Source organism: Capra hircus, chromosome 18 (assembly GCF_001704415.2).
Source record: "Capra hircus breed San Clemente chromosome 18, ASM170441v1, whole genome shotgun sequence".
Classification (NCBI taxonomy): domain Eukaryota; kingdom Metazoa; phylum Chordata; class Mammalia; order Artiodactyla; family Bovidae; genus Capra; species Capra hircus.
The window spans coordinates 61,722,346-61,744,699 of NC_030825.1; the positions used below are offsets into that span (position 1 = coordinate 61,722,346).

The 22,354-nt window shown below is 42.7% G+C and overlaps 1 protein-coding gene across 1 annotated transcript in view; it reads right to left on the reverse strand.

The window, feature by feature from the left end:
• LOC102186716 (zinc finger protein 160-like) overlaps positions 3,909-22,354 on the reverse strand; it is a 43,728-nt gene continuing 25,282 nt past the window's right edge. The window contains 1 exon segment of the mRNA XM_018063214.1: positions 3,909-4,949. Coding sequence (XP_017918703.1) covers positions 4,007-4,949 — 943 coding nt within the window. The 3' untranslated portion in view covers positions 3,909-4,006.

Below are 22,354 nucleotides of genomic sequence, written 5' to 3' on the forward strand. Positions count from 1 at the left end.
TGGCCTGTTGCTGAAAAAGTGCCTCTTTAATGCTTTTTCCTTGTAATGCCGCTGCCATAGCAATGCCTTGCATGTAGGAGGGTCCAATGTCAGCACAAATGCGAATAAAATCAGACAGATCTCCCTTTTTTCGATAAGGTCGTAAAGCAGCTTGACAGGCAGAGTTAGCGTTTTCAAAAGCCAATTGTTTTGCTAACACCATCCCAGCCTTTTCATCTGACATTATCTTACCTATAGTATCTAAGAGCCGTGCCACGAAGTCCTGATAAGGCTCATCAGGTCCCTGTCGGACTTTTGAAAGATCTTCTGTCTTAGTACTGGAGCTAGGAAGTTTTTTCCATGCCTGCCGAGCCGCATTTGATATTTGTGCATATGCACCAGGTAAGAAGTTAAGTTGAGTATTAGTAGCCTGGAAAGCGCCTTCACCAGTCAACATTTCGTAGGAGGTCTGTATACCTTGCTGCCGATTAACATCGGCTATACGAGCACACTGTTCAGCATATTCAGATTTCCATAGTAAATAATCTCCCCCCGAAAGACAGGCCCTAGCTATTTGTTTCCAATCATTTGGGGGTAGATTTTGAGTACCCAAATTTTCTATCATAGCAACAGTGAATGGAGCGGTAGGACCGTATTGTGAGCAAGCAATCTTTAACTCTTTTAATTGTTTGAAAGGCAGCGCTTCATAAAAACGCTGGTTGTTATTTTCAAAGACAGGAAAAGCAAGAGAAAAATCGGAGACAACCTCACCAAGTCGTTGTGCTTGTCTCAATGCCTTCTGCAGCGGAGACACAATCTCAGATGGAGGAGGAGGCCCCGGCGGGGGATCGAGACCAGCTACAACGGAAGGAGCATAGGCAGGGGGAGGAGGCGGAGCAGAAGGAGATTTAGAGTTGTTATTAGGAAGCTTAATTCCTGAGTTCTGTAAAGCAACAGTGAGGTTTTTTAAACATTCAACTAAATCATCTTTAGATGTTGACGCCCCCTTTTCTTGTGCCAAAAAACCCCAATCTTCTTGATGGTATTTAGCAGCTTCTTTGTCTAATTCCGCCTCATCTGTGGATGAAAGTGAATCATCATTATCCGAAGGACACGATAATTTAGAAAACGGAGGGTCGCCTTCAACTCCCTCGGGAACAGCATACCTGGGCTCCGAATCAGGAACATGGAGAGGATTTTCTTCCTGTTTTAATAAATTTCCTAAACGTTTTAATTCATCATTATCAAAGTCCAGGCAATCACGAATTAGTGTCCAAAAGGATAAAGTTTCAACAGGGACTTTTTCAGGGCCATGTAGAGTATAATGAGTCTGAATTTGTTCCCCTACCTTCTTCCATGTCTCTAAATTTACTGTGCCTTCTCTGGGGAACCAAGGGCAAACTTCCTCAATAAATGAAAGAAAATTGATTAATTTAGGTTTGGAAACAGTAATTCCCCGATGTTTTAACATTACAGATAACATGTGTACAAACAATTGACGACTATGCGTCTGTCCCATATTTATACTCTCAACTATATACCTTACTACTCCTCCTTAATTTAAATCACTTGTATCCTTATATACTCACTCTTTTCAGCTAATAAGAGTAGTGGCGAGGAAAACTGTCGAACGGCCCCACGTTGGGCGCCACCTGCCGCGGCCAGCACAAGCAAGAGTCGCACCTGCACAGGGAGAGAACGGAGCGTCCCCGCTAAGAAAAATAAGAGAGAGACAAAAGATGGGGTTGAGAGGATCAGACCAAAATGGCTGATGCCTTTCTTTATTAGGCTTCAGTATATATAGGATAATGTACGTGACTTATGACATTTACAAGATTGTTTTTAATCTCAGGATACAATCACCAGACCCTTACCATTGTGTACAGAATATAATAAGATAATCTATCTTCTATGAAGTGTTGCAAGAACTAGACATCCCAGAGCCTTAAGGGCTATAAAAATTCTTCAGGGGGGCGGGACAGGGAGCTTAGGAACATGCCTAAGGCTCTGCATAACCTGCCGAGCAGCTCCCAAGACTTAACCCTTCACGGGCAGTCCCCCGCAGATGTTATATAGTCACTAGCAGTCTGTTAACAAAAGAAAGGAAATGTCTTAAAACTCAGAATGACACAAGGCCCCTCATCCATAAAATATATTTTAGGATAATCTTGGCACCAGACAAGTCATCCTAGGCCATAAAACGATTGACTTGAATCTTGCAGAAGGGCAGATTACCATACAAATAGTTTCATTTACATAGATTAGGGGAACAATGTCTGAGTATAACATACTGGTTTGAAGACAGAGTCTGGGGTAAATGCATAGTACATTAACATAGCTTAAGACAAATATTTCCATAAGAAAAATGCATTGGTTATCTCAAGGTTTGAGAATAGTTAACTTCAGGTGAAACCAGGTGCCATTATGGCAACACAGTATTTTAAGAGAAACCTCCTTTTAAATTTGTTTAGAGAAGGAAAAAAATATCACTTGTTTCCTCCTGCCGCTTAAGAGAGAGAGAAATGTCTGACACTTGCAGCCTATTTCCTCCATTAGGAGACCCCTGGCCTTCCTGCCTGTTACTCTCTCAATAGTAATATGGCCTTCTCAAGAAAACTCCACTAATTAAACACTTTACACACTGAAGATACTGGGCTATCCTCCTACATGTCCTTCAGTTTCAACATATTTAATATACACCTCATGCCATGAGTTTCAACATATTTAATATAATTATTCTGCAATAGTATTGCAGGTTAATGTTGGAAAACTAAAGATTTATTTTTCCTAATATGATTTGTCTGATGTGTGGCCTGCTGTAAGAACTGGTCTAAAAACTTGGCAAATTCATTACATCTGTAAGGATTCTCCCCAATATGAATTTCTTAGTGAATCTTGAAGACGTACTGGCTTTCTTAGAAGTGTTTTCATATTCAGTATATCTGTTCAGTTTCTGATCTGCAAAATTACCTCATTATGCCCAAGGTGTGAATATCTGATGAAAAAAACTATACAACATTCATTACCTGTACAAGCTTGCTCTCCAATATAAATCCTTTCATGTTTCACAGATTTGAACTTTGGATTAAAGTTTTAGTGTGCACATTATATCTTTGTAGTTTCTCTGAAAGACGTGTAATTTGAGGTCTAGTGCACTCGGAGCCTGGAGAAAGCCCTTGCCCACACATTTCCATGACTCCTCTTCAGTATTGACTCTTGTCGTCAAATGCATCCAACTTAAGGTGAAACTTTTTCCACCCCCACTGCATTTGTAAAATACTGTTCCAGTATGTCCCCCACCTTACGTTTGTAAGGTGTCTCTGCATTATGAATTCTCTGATGATGTGAATGATGAGACCTGTTACTGAAGACCCGGCCACACATTACATGTATATGGTTCCCTCCATAAGAGTTACCTTATGGTCACTTAAGATTGACTGCACTCTAAATGTATGGCTTCTCTCCAGCATGAATTTTCTCTTGCTTTGTAGGAAATGAATGCCTTCCAAAACAAACACCTGCCGCATTCACGATATGGGTAAGATCTCAATTCAGAATCAATTACCTGATGGTTACTTAAGTCTGAACATAGAATCAAAGCTTTGCCACATATATTTGTGTGGTTTTCCTCCAGTTGACTTTTCTAAGGGTCAAACAGATGATATGCTTTACTGCATTCATCACATTTGTAAGTTTTCACTGTAGTATGGATTCTCAGAAGATCTGAAAAGTGACTCCTGTGACTGAAAGCTTTGCACATAAATTACATGTCTATGGTTTCTCTCCTGTATGAACTGCCTAATGGTCAGTTAAGGCTGAACATGCACTAAAGGCTTTGCCACTCATTACATTTGTGAGATTTTTCTCCAGTATGAATTCTCCAATTAATTCCAAGGTGTGCAATTTGAGTAAGGCACCGACCACACATATCATATTTACATGGTTTCTCTTTTGTATGAACTCTCTGATTGACTGTAAGGACTAGACTCTTACTAAAGACTTTGCCACACTCAGGACATTTGTAAGGTTACTCTCCATTATGAATTAATTGATGAACTGAAAAGTCGGTCCTGTATCTGAAGGCTGTGCCACACAAATTACGTTTATATGGTTTCTCTCCCATATGTACTGCTTGATGGTGAATAAAGGTTGAACGTGCACTATAAGCTTTGCCACACTCATCACATTTGTATGGTTTCTCTCCAGCATGAGTTCTGTGATGAACTGCAAAGGAAGCCCTGTACCTGAACGCTTTGCCACATAAATTACATGTATATGGATTCTCTCCTGTGTGAACTGCTTGATGTTTAGTTAAGTCTGGATGTGCACTAAAAGTTTTGCCACACTCATCACATTTATACGGTTTCTCTAAAGTATGAATTCTCTGATGAGCTTTAAGGCCTGAACTCTGACTGAAGGCTTTGCCACACTCTTTACATTTGTAAGGTTTCTCTCCAGTATGAATTCTCCGATGATTCCTAAGGTATGAATTTCGACTAAAGCACTGGCCACATACATCACACTGATACGGTTTCTCTCCAGCATGAATTCTCCAATGGAGTGTAAAATAAGACCTGAGATTGAAGGCTTTGCCACATAAATTACATTTATATGGTTTCCCTCCTGTATGAAGTGCTTGATGTTTACTTAAGTCTGAATGTGCACTAAAAGCTTTTCCACACTCAGCACATTTATACGGTTTCTCTCCAGTATGAATTCTCTGATGAATCCCAAAGTGTGCATTTTGAATAAAGCACCGGCCACATATATCACATTTATATGGTTTCTCTCCAGTATGAATTCTCTGATGAACTGTAAGTGTTGCGTTTTGACTAAAGGCTTTTCCACATACGTCACATTTATACAGTTTCTCTCCTGTATGAACTGCTTGATGTCTAGTTAAGTCTGAATATGCACTAAAAGCTTTCCCACACTCATTACATATGTAAGGTTTCTGTCCAGTATGAATTCTCCATGAAGAACATACAAAAAAAATTCAATCAATGGGTTGTCTATGCAGAAGTGTTACACTCTACACTGAGTGACATTCACTATGTAGATGAATTACAGCAAGACTGGTATCTTCAGAGACTACAAAGTCCACAGTGGCTTTAAAAGGACACACATTGTGATGACGACACCATCACACTAATGATGGGTGTTTCCTATCACACTAAGCATTACTCTAAAGACTTCACACGGATGAACTTGTCACCAGCATAATAACACGTTAGAGAAAGATCTGTGTCCATCTTACTGGGGAGAAAACTTTTTCACTTTAAGAAATTGCTCTGGTCAAATGCTTAAGCAATGAGGCAACAGCTTCTGAGCTCAGGTGGTTGGGAGTGACAACTGAACCTAAGGAATCAAAGAGTTAAGTAACAGAGCATAACGACCATCCACAGAGTTCCCTGAGAATATGTGGAACAAATTCAAGGAATCTGAAATACAATGGAACAGCATAAATGGTCACTATGCAGGGTCACACCCTCTCCCCGCCAACCCACACAATGTAAATATCATTCTTATGATGAGGCAGAAAAAGCTTAAGGCCATGGAATACACTAAAGATACAGTTGCAACTGCTACAAAGCATAAAACATATTTATGAGATAATGTCTTCTAATAAAACCATGGAGTTACATATCCATGCACTCATGCATGCATGTGTAAACAAACAAGAGTTCCCTTTATGTTTTTCTCTCATTCAATCAAAATTTACTCAGCGTCAACTCTGTGCCTCAAATTGAGCATACAGCAGTGAACGTGATGGAGCTTCCATTCAAGCAGCCAGCCGGCCAATTTCATCCATAATTTTAGCATTGGTATTGTCATATGTGCTCTGAAACAGGCCTGGTGCTAAGGGAAGATTCAACAGAAGTCTTGACCTACATAGATAAATCAGACAAGGTCTCTGTGAGGAAGAAACACTTAGGATTGGCAAGGTGGGAAGTGGAAGAGTGTTGCAAGGACAAAGAACAGCCTGAGGGCCGGCTCTGAGGCAGGAAGATATTTACTAAACAGAAAGCCAGTCAGTGTGACTGGGACACACAGAACAAAGGGGGCTGATGCCAGGTAGATGCTACTTTCTACAAGGTCTTTGGATTTAGGACTTTATTCCAAAAGCTACTGGAAGTCACTGAAGAATCTGCAGGAGGAAAGTTAGACGCTAGATTTCTTTTTCAGAGCTCAATCTGCTGTGTGTGGAAGTTGTTGTTTACCTGCTTACTCATGCCACACTCTTTGCAACCCCACTGATGGCAGCCCACCAGCTCCACTGCCCATGGAATACTTCAGGCAAGAACACTGGACTGGGTGGCCATTTCCTTCTCTAAAGAGTTGCCCTTTGACTCATTCCGGAATGATACTCACATTTTCCTTTTATTCATGTGTATTTCGGGATCTTTGGGACATTAAAAATGAATTAACTGTACTTCAGTAACTTTGTGTTAGTCATTCAGTTATGTCTGACTCTTTGCAACCCCATGGCCTGCAGCCCACCAGCTCCTCTATCCATGGAATTCTCCAGGCAATAATATGGAGTGGGTTCCCATTCTCTTCTTTCATTTTACTTCTTCATTCAGTAACTTTGTCAACATTCTATTTCTTTTTCAAAGCTTATTTATTTTGCTTATGTTGGTTCTTCATTGCTGTGAGTGGGCTTTCTCTAGTTGCAGCTGCAGTACACAGGCTTCTCCTCGCAGTGGCTTCTCTGGTTTTGGAGCACAGGCTCTAGAGAGTGCGGGCTTCCATAGTAATGGCTCCCAGACTGTAGAGCACAGGCTCAGTAGTTGTGGCCCATGGGCTTAGTTGCTCTGAGGCATTTTCCTGGACCTGGGGTAGAACCCATGCACCCTACACTGGCAAGCGCATTCTTAACCACTGTACCACCAGGGAAGTCCTCAATATTATCTTATTCTAGTTCAAAAAAAATAAAAAGTAATGCAAGTAGGAAATAATATACAGAAGATTTCTTCCAATCTCTATAAAACACCTGTATTTAAAAATAATATGAGGGCCTCCCTACTAGTAACTCGTAAAGAATTCACTGGGCAATGCAAGACACGGGTTGTTGCCTGGTTTGAGATGCCACACGCTGAGGGGCAGCTAAGCCTGTGAGCCAGAGCTGTAGAGCCCAGGAGGTGAAACTACTGAAGCCGGCGCGCTCTAGAGCCTGGGCTGCAAGACAAGAGAAGCCAACGCAATGAGAAGCAGGCGCGCAGCAACTAGAGAGTGGCCACCACTTGCCAGAACTAGGGACAAGACACTGAAGCAATGAAGTCAGAGTACAGGAAATAAATACATTTTATAAATAATACTGTTATTTTAATCCTTAATTTTAGGTATGTACTTATTAACAAACTCCAAAATTTATTATTTTATTCCATTAAGAAAATACTGAACCAAGATTAGTAAAGTTGGTAAATTCCCTCATGGTTCAATGGTTAAGATTCTACACTTCCACTGCAGGGTTTCAGGTTCAGTCTCTACTCAGGAAACTAAGACCCTGCAAGCTGTATTGTGCAGCCAAAAGAGAAAGAAAAAAATAAATTAGTAAACCTGATTTCATACTTTAGATGGTGTAATGAAACACTGCCTAGTACTCTTTCTGAACTTTCCATCACATCTCCAAATACTTAAGTTTTCAAGAAGGTCCTCATTTAGTTTTAAATGTAGTATAAAAAGTCAGAACTCATTTTCCCTAATTGGCCTCTTTTGCAGACTTTACCACATACTATACATGTTAATACCTGACTCCAGGTGCAGCTTCTTTACCCTGGTTGACAGACAGCAGACAGCGCATACAGATGGGCCCTAAGCAATCTCTGTTGCCCAACAGCATGAGACCCCGTCTCCAACCCGTGGGTGAGAAACCCTGCCCAGGACAGTGCCCAGGGGAGCCTCCTCACAAGGGCCAGGTCACCAGGTCATGGGGAGATGGGATTTAAGTGGAGACGCCAGGCCCTGAGGGAAGGCCCCAGGTGACTGTACATGTACAGGAGTCAGACAGGACACTCCAGAGTCAGACATGATTAGCGAGTCCAGAGAAGGGCATTTCAGGAAGGACAGACTGAGAATCCACTAAGAATATGACCTTACGTGAGAAAGAGCCATGCCTGACTCCTGTTCTTTCCTCTTTTGGGCTTCTTCGTCCATGAGTCTTCACAGTTCTATCATGAAAGTGGAAAACATGTTGTTTAATGCTTAGAGTCAACACACCCCTTTCCTGAGCCACAACCACACGCAGGGAAGCCCTCACCATGAGGAACAGACAGTCTTCTGTGGCCACTGTCTTGGGAGGGCCTCAGGTCGGTCAACTCCTGCGGAGAGACCAACACAGGACTTTCCCACACTTTCCCTCAGATCACACTCCCCTCCTGGTGAGGCCTCATGTACACAGCAAGGGGCACCTCTGCTCAGCATGATCCCCTTCAGGTCCCACAGCAGGCCCTGGTCTAGCCCCACTCAGAGCAGAGCGCCCTCCCCTCCCCCAGGGCCTGATCTCAGTCTCAGAAGTGGAGGCTAAGAGCCCTGGTGCTCAATGCAGGATCCAGATCAGAACCATCTGCACTTCCTGGGGTGAGGCCCCACATGAGAACCTGAGGCGTGTGTCTGATGAGGGAGAACCGACTACTGAAAGGGTTGTGTGTATACATATCATAAAACGTGACCATGTGACACGTGTACCCTGTGAAATATTTATCACAATCCACGAACCAACACATCCATCACCTCCAAATTCCCATGTTCTGTGTGTGGTGACAACACTGATGACGTACTCTCCTGACAAATTCCCAGCATGCAGTAACAGAATAGGATTAACTACAGTCAGTGTGCTGCACACACCTCCCCAGGATGCAGTCATTTTACAACTCAAGGTCTGTACCCTTCCAACCAACATCTCCCCACCTCCCAGCCCCAGATAACCACCATACCACTGTCTGGTACTAGTGAGTTTCACTTTTTTACATTCTACATAATGGAACCACATCTTTCCCTGTCTGTTTTAATTCACTTAGCATAATATTCTCTACATTCATCCAAGTTGTCCCAAGTGACAAAAATCTCCATCTTTATGGGTACATAATATGTCATTACATATATGTGTGTGGGTTTGCCTTGGTGTATGTTACCAACCAGGACTTCCCTGGGGGCTCAGAGGGTAAAGAATCTGCCGGCAATGCAGGAGACCCAGGTTTGATCCCTTGGTTGGATAGATCCCCTGGAGATGGAAATGGAAACCCACTCCAGTATTCTTGCCTGGGGAATTCCATGGATAGAGGAGCCTGACAGGGCATAGTTCCTGGGGTCGCAAAGAGTCTGACATGAATGAGTGACTAACATTTATACTTCCTTGTTACCAACCTGGATCCTTGGGTTCTTTAATCAACAGAAATAGTTCATGAAAGCAGAGAAGAAATTCAAGGAAGGCTTTATTGGGATGCCTGCTGCATTAAAGGTAAGCGAGAATAAGAATCGGTGCCCTTGCTCTTGCCAAGAAAGGGGGTGATGTGGTCCCTTAACTGGGGGTGCAGGTCAGCGTGGATTGATGGTTAAGGCTGGAAGGAACCTGAGGTGATCTGCCCTCCTCAGCACCCCCAGTGGTGCTGTGAGCAAGGATCAGGGCCGTGACCTGCCTTGCTTCCAGAGCCTCAGAACTAATAGCTGGTTTGTGGCCCTTTTTTCTCTATTGTTCAGAACTTCTGACTGCACATGAATGTGGTTATACTTTCTTTGTCTCTTACATTTTCTTTGTGGTCTGTTGTCCCAGGAGACATTCATCCAGGTGCAAGAACTGCAGTAAAAGGTCCCAGTACCCAGCCTGTCTCATATACTCATGGTTTCATTACCCACTCAGCCGATAACAGACATTCAGGTTGTTTCTACAACAAATGGCTGTTGTGAATCAAGCAGTATTGGTTACAACAGTGCAGGTAACTCCTTCATAACACTGGTTTTGCACAGGACTTCCCTGGTGGTCCAGTGGTTAAGAACTTGCCGAGCCCTGCGGGGGATGTGCATTCAGTCCCTGGTGGGGAAACCGAGATCCAACATGCAGCAGAGCAACTAAGCCCGAGCACCACAACCAGGGAGTCTGTGCACCAAAACCAAAGATCCTGCAGGACTCAGGTGAAGCCAAATATATAGAAACTTTTTTAAAATTTCTGAGTGAGATTGCGAGACCCTGTGCATGTTGGGGAAACTCCGTACAATTTTCCAGGTAACATTTATATTCCTATCAACCATTAAACTGTTATCTGTATCATACCCATACGTGGCACACGTATGTGATCTGTAAAAACAAAGAGAGAACAGTAGAGGAAGGCACTGCACTGGCAGCAACAAGTAGCAGCTGCATCAAGTCCAGAAGAAGCCTCTGAACTACAGGCCGCTGTGGAGCTGACAACTCTTGGATTCTAGGAACAATCCTTCCCGACATCATGTGATTTTAAGGGCCCTCCCTGACGAAATTCTTCTGCCATCAAAGCTGAGGGCCAATTATTTCCCTTCAAGGCTGAAAGAAACTTCCAAACCTGCATCTGGGCCAACACACTCCCCAGAAACCCAGAAATAATCCACCCACCCTGCTATGCAATCCCCAGAAGGTTCAAAGCCTTAACAGCTCCTGCGTTAATGATGGAATAATACACATGAAGACGCCCCAACACCAACCAGATTCAAGACATCTTCTTATCAGTCACAGTGACCCCAGCAGCCCCCAAACTGTTATCTCCAAACTCTAATAATACAAGACAGATGTGTAGGCTGGTGAGCATTCCCCAGTGCAACTTCAACATCTTCCAAGGAACACTCCAAGTTCTCTTTTTTTAACCTTCCATCTGAAACCTTCTTCAGTAGCAACTGAACATAACAGAAAGACTAAAGGTAACCCATGAACTTATCTCCAGCATTTTACCAACAGTTATTCTGTGGGTTGCAGACTGATTCTCGCCCTCCCTAAAGACCACAAATATCTACTGTGTGGAGGGAGTGCTGTGGGCACCTCCTGGATCCCGCCCCTCTTCTCTGCGACCACTGTGCCCATCCTCCTGCACCTAGACCTCCCTGTGGGCTGAGCTCAGTCCTTGCTTCTAACACACTGCAGGATAACATTCTTCCCAATCCCATGTCCTTCCTTCCTCCACAGGTGTGATCACATTTCCTGATTAACCCAGGCACGCAAACCTCAGTCACAGCATCTGTGTCCAGGGAAACTGAGCTAAGACACTGGCACACCCACCATTCCACAAGCTGACAATTAACATAAGCCCACATGGAGGTCCTCCAGCCAGAACTGAGACTGCCCTTGTCAACAGTTTCACACACCCCATGATCACACAAGCATGTCTGTTTCTCATACACACATACACCATTCACTGTGTTCATCCAGAGACCCACTCTTGCTCCCACAACCCTCCTAGAGACCCCAACAAGCTCCCCTTCACTTCCTCCCATTTCCTACCTCTTCTCCAGGCATAGATGAATAAGAGGCTAAAGAGCAGTGACCATGGGTATGGGCATTGCAATAGAGTTGCCACAAGCTGCAAATCCAAGGACACTCAGCACTCAGTACAGAGACCAAGAAGCTGGCCCTCCTGGGTAAACCTGTCAGAGACTGGGGGCATTACAAAATTTTAAAGGTCTTTGAGATTTGGTTGGATTGAGCTCAGTAAAGAGGTCACAAAGATAGAGAGACCCCAATCTCAGTGAACCCTGTTCTCTCCACTGAGAGCTAACTGGAAGATACCCCAGATCTTTACGGAGGGAGACTCCTTCATATCCCCTTGGATTCCAAACCTTCTGGCTGCTCTAACCACAGTAAACTCAGCATCCCCTGCTCTGAGCAGATAAACTGCTGGAAGGCAGAGCTGCTGTCCAAGATGGCAGCTGGTCCCTGGGTGGACAGAGCTTAGAAGACCTGCGGGCTACAGTGAGCAGTGACACAGTGGACTAAAACATGGGGACACCTCAAGACACTAGATCTATCGGGCTTATTAGGACTCCCCGCATCTTTTTGCTTTTGAGTAATGAAGTGTCCACATGGGGTAAGGATCAATTAGAGTTGAAGTGTCCAGAACAGATATGGGAACCATCATCACCTACCCTGTCCCCTCTGTCTCCCCTGAGAATTCTTCAGCCCAACCCACAGTCCTAGTCTTCACCTCAAGTGAGATACCCATCTCACTGCAAGGAAGAGGAACTTGAGTCACTGAAGCATCATTCAATGAAGGGAAAAGAGGAAAGACTCCAAATAATCAAAGGACAAGGGCATTTCTGATGAGGCTGATTAATATAGAGGCAGTAAACCTGATTAATGTGACAGAGAATATGGGAAGGAGATGGGGACACCTCGCTGGCCTAGACCTGAAGGAAGAGAAAGAGCAAGGGCCACAGTGATTAATGACCAAAGGCAGACGTAGAAACTAAGATCGGAGACAGAGAAGGTTTCGATGTTTATGAACAAGGACTAAGTGAACGTGACCAGGACAGAGTGACCATGAGAACGGGGTCAGCTCCCAGGGTGAGGCTGGAGACACTGGCAGCGACCTGAGGGTGACAAAGGGCTGCAGAGCCACCTGAGGAGTCAGGATGCTGCCCTGAGGACACGGGGAAGCCAGTGGAGGTGGGAGGCCTCCCTGCAGATTGACCCTTATTCATAGAAGACATCTGCTCATAATGTATCTCACTTTAAGCATTGACCTTTATTCACAGAATACGGCTCATGATTGCCTCTCAGACTCTCAGCCTATGTTCCTGCCTCCAATACTGTTCTTCTTTTTCATTTTGCAAAACTGGGATTCATTTCAAACTCTAACTGGGCACTCCCTCCAAGAAATGCCACACAGAGTCACACAACCAATTTGGCCAATCATTTCAGGGATCAATGTTGCTCAGTTTCTGGACCTGAGGGAAGCATCATCAGATCAGCTCATAGCTCACTAGCTATCAGATCACATAAGAGAGGAAAATGGAATATCACACCAACTGCTTAAATTAGGTCTTGACTGTTAATATAAAAGATCACTGACATCCTTATTAAGTATTCATCATAATGTTGTGAAGATATAATGTTAAAAGGAAACAGCAAATGGGCCTCAACTAAATGTGAAAGAAACCTTAAGTGAATCAGCTTGTTAAATTTTTTTCATTGAATGATAATGATGCAAAGTACAAAAAAAAAAGTTGAGAATACAGCACATTTAGAAAAGAATGACACGAATTAATTACAGGAGGCCATCAATTCCTATTTCAGAAGTGAATGACTGTTTACAAGAAAGCTGCTGTTGAATGAACCAATCTTTATCCCAAGCTACCAAAAAAAAAGAGAAAGAAATGTAAGGAAAAAAGGAAAACTATCACAAAGAACATGCTTAGTGTTTCTTCAAAAGGCACTGTGTACTAAGAGTCAGTCACTTCCTGCCCCTCTTCTCTCCATAACTTTTACTCCACACCAGGAAAAGGGAAGGGGCTGATCCACCTTTGGGAGTCAGGTCACTGCTGCAGCCCCCGCCGCTACAGGCTCTGCACAAGGATGCTATCTTTTCATACAAATAATTAGAAAATGCAGAAGCCCTACAGAAGGAAGTTTTGCAACTCTCATTCGCATTTGTACAAACAAGTTTAAAATTTATTAGATTCTAACGCCAAAAACCAATGTACTGTGTTCATAATCCTTATCCAACCAATTCAGCGCTCGTCTGGATCCAGTCCCCTCCCCCACCTGCACACTGGTTGTTTCCACTTCATCTGGTTTATCTGTTTCCCTACTCATTTCTCCGTCTCTCTTCCTCTTCCCCTCTGCTCTCCTGCTGTGCTTGTCCTCCTCTACTTCTTCCTCGACTCCCATCCGGCTTCTCTCTGCCATCCGTTCCCCGTCAAGATGCTTTCTCTCCAACCTCTCTGGTGATCCTCAATCTTCATATTTCAGCCTTTCTTTCTCCATCTCTGCCCTCCCTTCCACCCAACTCTCTGGCACCCCAAGTGGCTACGCTTCCTCTCAGTTTCCTTTCTCAGCTTCTCCAATAGCGAACAGTCCCCTTTCTCTCCCAGCAGGATATTGCTCTGTAAGCCAAGGCCCCAACTCTTGTAATCTCCTTTGCGGGCTCTCTGTGTGAACCGCCTCTCCACTGTCGCCCCCTTTGGGACCCCTGATTCACAGTCCCTCTCCCTTGAAGGCTATAGAAGAGGGCGGCAGAGGATGAGATGGTTAGATAGCATCCCTAGACTCAACGGTCATGAACTTCAAACTCTGGGAGATACAGGGTTCGCAAAGACTCAGACTTAAGAACACCTACTTATTCTGCTCACCTTTACTCGGGAGATCCTGCTTTTCTCTAAACTTCTCTCCTTTCCCCACCCGCTACCGAATGCTTATTCTCTTTCATGAAGGTGTCTCTTCCAAGTTCCCCACCAATCCTCTTCATTGCCATCGCTTCTCCCTCAGGCTTTTCTCCATTTTCTATTTCTCTCGGAGTCGCTGTCTCTGCTTTTCATGAGCCCCTTCGCCCACTATTTACAGGGATGGTGACTAAATAAGAAGGCCCCCTCCCTCAAGAGCCAAATTCCAACGGGTGGAATTTGGGACCCAAGAACCATGGGTGACACGTGGCTGGCTCAGGTCACCTGCCCCCACACAGGGTCACTATGAATGGAAGGTTTGGGGGACACAAGGATCGGCCTGAGGACAGAGGGGCTGGGAGGGAGCGGGTCGCAGGGGCGGCGCGGGCTCTCCGGAATCCCACGGTCGGGGAGAGGACGGCCTCTCGGAGCGGGGCGGCAGGCCGAAGCTGCAGAGCGAATAAACCAGCTCGCGGAACAGTTTTATGAGGTGCAGGAAGAGCAAAGGGTTCAGTGAGGTCAGTTAGTGGTTTTAAGCAGGAAAGAGGTGCCAAACGCAACGTCTCAGTGGACCAAAAGCAGGAACCGGCTTCAGAGCGACTTCAAAACTGAGGAGTCTCTTCGTCGCTACAGAGACGACTCTCAGTTTGCTGGGGTGGTGGGGTGGGCGTGGGGATATAGTCTTTAGAGTCAGTAGCGAATCTCAGACCCCGGATACACAGAAAAGAGCCTGCGAGGCGAAGGTCCAACTAGAAAGACAGAAACTCAAGTGGCGCTTTCTAGAAGTTCAGTGGGAGAATTCTTTAATCATTGCTACTTTACACAATACAGGGTCTGAAGTAAGCTTAACTCTGTCATCATAAACCTTAACACCAAGAAAAATAAAAAAAAATGATGAATACATGTTATAGTTGAAAAATGGAACATTAGGAATATTAAAGCAATAATAATAAAAAAAAACAAACACCCAAGAACCTCGGTGTATGTACCTTAGAATGTCAGTGAAGGCCCTTGCGTGTTTCTTTGGGGATGTATTGTGTCTGGTCCTGTTACATCGTAAAAACACCATTAGGTGTTAAAAGATGTTCCTCTGAATCTTGAAGTCAGAGGTCTGGGTTGATGTTAAATTGAACAAGATCCCAGAGGTTATATTAATGGCAAAATCTTGACTCTCTGCAATGCCAAACCAAATAACTTGAAATACAAAGAGTTATGGAGGAGAAAGAGTGGCTTTATATATTTGCCAGGCTAGGAGGAAACACATTAGGCCCCCTCCCTGGTGAGTAGGGAGAGATTATATTGTCTGCTAAGGATCAAGGCAGTCACAGTATTGCATTCTTCTTTACTCAAGATATTATAAAATTGCAAAAGGATGGGTTTGCTGACAAGATTAGGGTGTCTGCAGGGTCTTAAGTGATTTGGTGTCCTAATCAGCGCAGTGGTAAAGAATCCACCCACCAGTGCAGGAGACTTGGGTTGAATCCCTGGCTGGGAAGATTGCCTGGAGTAGGAAATGGCAACCCACTTCAGTATTCTTGTCTGGGAACCCCATGGACAGAGGGGGCTGGTGGGCTACAGTCCATGGAATCTCACAGAGCCGGACAAAAGTAGACAGGATTGACCCGGCATAAGCACCCTTCTTTGATAAGCAACTGGTCTGCCCTTTGGAACTCACAAAAGGTCATGCAGGCTAGTCTTGCCTATAGGAAATGGGTTGCGACATCAATGCTAAGAAAATATTTTCCATTTTGCCATTTCTCTGGTGATCATGAAAAAAAATTTTTGCACAGCATCGTGGATTTTATGTTCATGATTATAGACAGCAGTGAAATATCATACTGATGTAACTAAATTATCCACTTATCTCCTCTTTTACCAGCTGAGCCCTGCTGAAGAAATAATCTGGTGAGAATATGGCTTTCTTGATTAATAAAGTGAAAAAAGTGTCAGTTGCTTTCTGTGATCTGAGAAAGCAAGCTCTATGTGAACTGTCCTTCATGTTGGGCATGGAGTCAGTGTACACAGATGTGGATCAACTAGGTATTAAGTTAATACTGTTTGGCCCAGACACCTGGGGGAAAGTCTTAAGGAAATTCCAAGAGTAGATCTGTGGAGGATTTAGCACATCTGAACTAGTGCAGTTTGAACACAAACTGAAGTGATTTATCCAAGAAATACTGAACCCTGTTGGGAAAATAAAATTAAAGATAAAAATGAATGGGCCTGGAGATTATCATACTAGGTGAATAAATCAGATAAAGACAGATTAAATATCACTTATATGTGGAATCTAAAAAAAAATACCAGCAAACCCATTTATAAAACACAAACATCCTACTGTATAGCACAGGGAACTCTGCTCAATATCATGTGACAGCCTGGATGGGACAGAAGTTTGAGGGGAGAATGGATATATACATATAACTGGCTGAGTCCCTCAACACTGCCATTTATCCTGACCCCTTAAAAGACCTGAATCCTCTTGGAACCCAGCAGTACTCGACACTCATCCCCACGCCACCCGCAAGTACAAAGCGCCTCTTCCCCTGCCATGTCTTCACTGTTTTTTCCTTTTAACACTTTATTGGAGTATAGTTGATTCACAACATGGTGTTAGTTTCAGGCATACAGAAAACTGAATCAGTTATACATACACATATATGCACTTTTTTAGATTCTTTTCCCATTATAGCTCATTACAGAGTAGAATTCAGTAGAATTCTGTGCTTTATGTTAGGTCCTTATTAGTTACCTACTTTATATATAGCAGTAGGTATATGTTAATCCTCATCTCTCTCCACTTCTTACCCCCTGATAATCATATTTTGTAGGTCAGTACCTCTATTCCTGTTTTGAAGAGTTCATTTTTACCCTTTGTTTAGATTCCACAGATACAGTGTTACCATATGTATTTGTCTTTCTCTTTTGTCTCTTGCGGATAGAAAAGCTGAAGTCTTCCAGACCCTCCCTGACACAAGAGAAAGACTCAAGCATCCAAAGGTTAGGACACAAGAACCAGACTCACTGTCTGATGCACATTTCTGAGTTCTTTTTAAAATATTTATATTTATTTGACTACATTGGTTGTTACTATTAGCACGTGGGGTCTCTCACACCAGCTTAATCGTTCTGTGCCATGTGGAATCTCACTTTCCCAACCAGGGACAGAACCCATGTCCCCAGCATCGGAAGGCAAATTCCTAACCACTGGATCACAAAGGAAGTTCCACATTTCTGAGTTTTACAGATATGGTAACTGCTACCAGAGGGAAAAATGCTAACTGCATGATGAGCCGACTGCATCCATGTCATAAATTGCTTCATCTTGATTCAGTGCCAAGGGTATGCCTAGGGCAGTTTCAAGAACTGGCCTTAGGAGAACTGGATTAACAGTATTGCTCATAGTAATCTATATCTCTGGGGGCATCAGAATAACTGTAGCTTGCTCTGCCTGTGTATGTAAATAGGCACGCACAACTGGCCGTACAGAGATGCTACACAATGGTCAGGACGTGGAAGCAAACTAGACATCCATCAACAAATGAATAGATAAAGAAAATGTGTAACTACAATGGACTATTAATTATAAAAAGGAACAAAGGATGAGCTGTAGTGAGGTGATGAACCTAGAGCCTGTTACAGAATTAAGTCAGAGAAACAAATGTCGTACATTAACATATATATATGGAATCTAGGAAAGCAGTACTGATGAACCTATTTGATCAATCGCTCCCAGCATCAGAGTCTTTTCCAATGAGTCAACTCTTTGCATGAGGTGGCCAAAGTACTGGAGTTTCAGCTTTAGCATCATTCCTTTCAAAGAAATCCCAGGGCTGATCTCCTTCAGAGTGCACTGGTTGGATCTCCTTGCAGTCCAAGGGACTCTCAAGAGTCTTCTCCAACACCACAGTTCAAAAGCATCCATTCCTCAGCGCTCAGCTTTCTTCACAGTCCAACTCTCACATCCATACATGACCACTGGAAAAACCATAGCCTTGACTAGATGGACCTTAGTCGGCAAAGTAATGTCTCTGCTTTTGAATGTATTGTCTAGGTTGGTCATAACTTTTCTTCCAAGGAGTAAGTGTCTTTTAATTTCATGGCTGAAGTCACCATCTGCAGTGATTTTAGAGCCCAAAAATATAAAGTCTGACACTGTTTCCACTGTTTCACATCTATTTCCAATGAAGTGATGGGACCAGATGCCATGATCTTTGTTTTCTGAATGTTGAGTTTTAAGCCAACTTTTTCACTCTCCTCTTTCACTTTCATCAAGAGGCTTTTTAGCTCCTCTTCACTTTCTGCCATAAGGGTGGTGTCATCTGCATATCTGAGGTTATTGATATTTCTCCCGGCAATCTTGATTCCAGCTTGTGTTTCTTCCAGTCCAGCGTTTCTCATGATGTACTCTGCACAGAAGTTAAATAGCAGGGTGACAATATACAGCCTTGACGTACTCCTTTTCCTATTTGGAACCAGTCTGTTGTTCCATGTCCAGTTCTAACTGTTGCTTCCTGACCTGCATACAGATTTCTCAAGAGGCAGGTTAGGTGGTCTGGTATTCCCATCTCTTTCAGAATTTCCCACATTTTCTTGTGATCCACACAGTCAAAGGCTTTGGCATAGTCAATAAAGCAAAAATAGATGTTTTTCTGGAACTCTCTTGCTTTTTCCATGATCCAGCAGATGTTGGCAATTTGATCTCTGGTTCCTCTGCCTTTTCTAAAACCAGCTTCACTCATTATTAGAGAAATGCAAATCAAAACTACAATGAGATACCACCTCACACCAGTCAGAATAGCCATCATCAAAAGTTCTATAAACAATAAATCCTGGAGAGGGTATGGAGAAAAGAGAACACTCTTGCACTGTTGGTGGGAATGTAAACTGATACAACCATTATGGAAGATGGTATGGAGACTCCTTAAGAAACTAGGAATAAAACCACCATATGACCCAGCAATCCCACTCCTAGGCATATACCCTGAGGAAACCAAAATTAAAGGGGTACACATGTACCCCAATGTTCATTGCAGTACTATTTACAATAGCTAGAACATGGAAGCAACCTAGATGTCCTTTGACGGATGGCTAAAGAAGCTGTGGTACATATATACAATGGAATACTATTCAGCCATAAAAAGGAATGCATTTGAGTCAGTTCAACCTCAAGCCTATTATACAGAGTGAGGTAAGTCAGAAAGAGAAATACAAATACTGTACACTGATGCATATATATGGGAATCTAAAAAGATGGTACTGATGAATTTATTTTCAGGGCAGTAATGTAGAAACAGATCTATGGACATGGGGGAAGGGAGGATGGTGAAAGTGAGTTGTATGCAAAGAGTAGCATGAAAATTTAGAGTATCATATATAAAGTAGAGAGCCAGTGGGAATTTCTATGATTCAGGGAACTCAAACAGGGGCTTTGTGACAGGCTGAAGGGTGGGATGGTGAGGGAGATGGGAGGGAAGTTCAGAAGGGAGGGGCATGGCTGTATTCTTGTTGATGTATGTTAGAAAACCACAAAATTTGGTAAAGCAATTATCCTTCAATTAAAAAAAAATTTTTTTAAATAAAATGTTCTAACCAAAGAGAAAAAAGAAATCTGTGCTCATAAGCACGTTTATTTCACTGTGTGACTGAGGGTGCCGATTTTTTACTTCAATCACCTCTATTCATAAAGGGCATTCATTCACTGTCTAAGTGGGGAATGATTCCAATCTCTAAATATGTAGCAAGAAGCAAAATGAATACCCTGACTTCACGCAGCTTATATAAGGGAATTTCACCAAGATCATGATGAAGGTAAGTACAATGAAATTGTATATGAACAATGATAGTGACAGGAAGTCCTGGTTTAAAAACAGATTCAGGCAATACCTAGATGATGGGAAGATATTTGAACAAACCCAATAATTAACCGAGAATGTGTTATAGAAATACACATGGGGACCATTAGCCAAAGGAAGTAATTTAACCATGTCCTTTAGAACTGGGAACAGGCAAGAAAATGAACTGCAATCAGGAGAATCCAGCAGGAGCCCAGTGCATTCGTTGGATATACTGGACATTTCTGGTGTCCAAAAAACAAGAGAATAAATCTGTGATGGTTTAAGGTACTCAAATTTGTGGCAACTTGTAATAGGAAACACAGAAAAGTTAGTATGGTGTATGTAGACAAGCAAGTCTATAAAAATATCTAGAAAAAGTATAATTTGCAAAGATAGGAACCACATGAAAAAATTGAATGCAATTCTTTTATAGCTGCCATTTACAAACTGGAATTGAAATTTTAAACATACATATTTGTATGCAAAAAGTAAAAGAAAAACTTAATCTAGCAAAACATGGGCTTTTATGCTAAAAAATAATATGGTAGTAAAAGTTAAAAATAACCTTTTATTTAGGGCATTTTTGAGAAACAAACCATAGTCGCTGAATTGCAAGGCAAATATACCATATTCATTGATTGGGAAGAACAAGAAATATCACCTCACCTCAATGTATAATTCGTTTTAATCCATTTCCAGTCAACACATTTGTACATTCAAATAAAACTATTCTAATAATAAGGAAGGGAAAAATAATGAGAGCTAAAACATCTGAAAACACTGAAGTGGTTGGGATCACTCCACATGATATCAAGATTTCAAAGATTTCAGGTGGTGGAGGATTCTGCCCCATACCCCTTGTGGCCTATCTACAGAAGTGCACCCTGATGATGAGCCATGGTCTAGTTTTACATTATTTTGTTTCTGCCTGACCCTAATTCACACACTATTCAATTTGACAATTTCAGCTGGAAGTGAAGAAAGGGTACCTAATGAAGTTGGTCCTTCATCTTACTCTTTTCCAGGGAATATCGTGAAAAGCCTCTAATAGTGTAAGATCAACAGACTTCATGTTGAAAGACATGAAAAGTAACGTACTCAAAACCACTGACTATTCATACAATGAAGATAACTGGCCATTTCAACATACCTCCTTCAACCTCTCATATAATGTCATAAGTTTTGGGGCTTCTCACGTGTCTCAATGGTTAGAACCAGCCTGCCAAACAGGACATTTGGGAGACACAGGTTCTATCCCTGGGTTGGGAAGATCCCCTGGAGAAGGAAATGCTACCCTCTCCAGTATTCTTGCCTGGAAAATCCCATGGACAGAGGACCTGGTGGGGTACAGTCCGTGGGATCACAGAGTCTGAGACGACTGGGAGATTAACCCACCACAAGTTTTATTTTTTATTTTTGCTGTGCTGGTCTTCATTATGGTGCAGGCTTTTTCTCTAGCTACATAAGCAAGGGCTACTCTCAATTTGCAGTGTATGGACTTTTCATTGCTGTGGGTTCTCTTGTTGGATAGCACTGGCTCTAGGCTTCAGTAGTTGCAGCTCCCAGGCTCTAGAACACAGGACAACAGTTATGGACCATGGGTTTTTCATTGCTTCATGGCATGTAGGATCTTCCTGGACCAGTGATGGAGCCCGTGTCTCCTGCATCTGCTAAGGATTCTTTACCTGAAGCAACCATTGAAGCCCCCATATTATAAGTTTTAACATAATATGGTGTGGCCTGTAATGACTCTACAGCTTTTATTACCTTAGAAAACTAAAGATTCATTAGTTCACAGTTATCTATTCCCTGCTGTGGGCTCTTTTAAGGATTGCTCACAAAATTCACCAAATCCATGACATTTGAAGAGTTCTTTGGTGACATCTGAGGACACAATGTTTCTCAACAATGTTTTACATGGACAGTATATATGTATGGGAATCAAAACAGCCAGGAAAAATATCAACAATCTCAGATATGCAGAGGATACCACTTTAATGGCAGAAAGTGAAGAGGTACTAAAAAGCCTCTTGATGAAGGTTCAAGAGGAGAGTGAAAAAGCTAGCTTAAAACTCATTAAAAAAAAAAAAAAGATTATGGCATCTGGTCCCATCACTTTATGGCAAACAGATGGGGAAAAAGCAGAAACTGTGTCAAATTTCATTTTCTTGGGCTCCAAAATCACTATGGACTGTGAC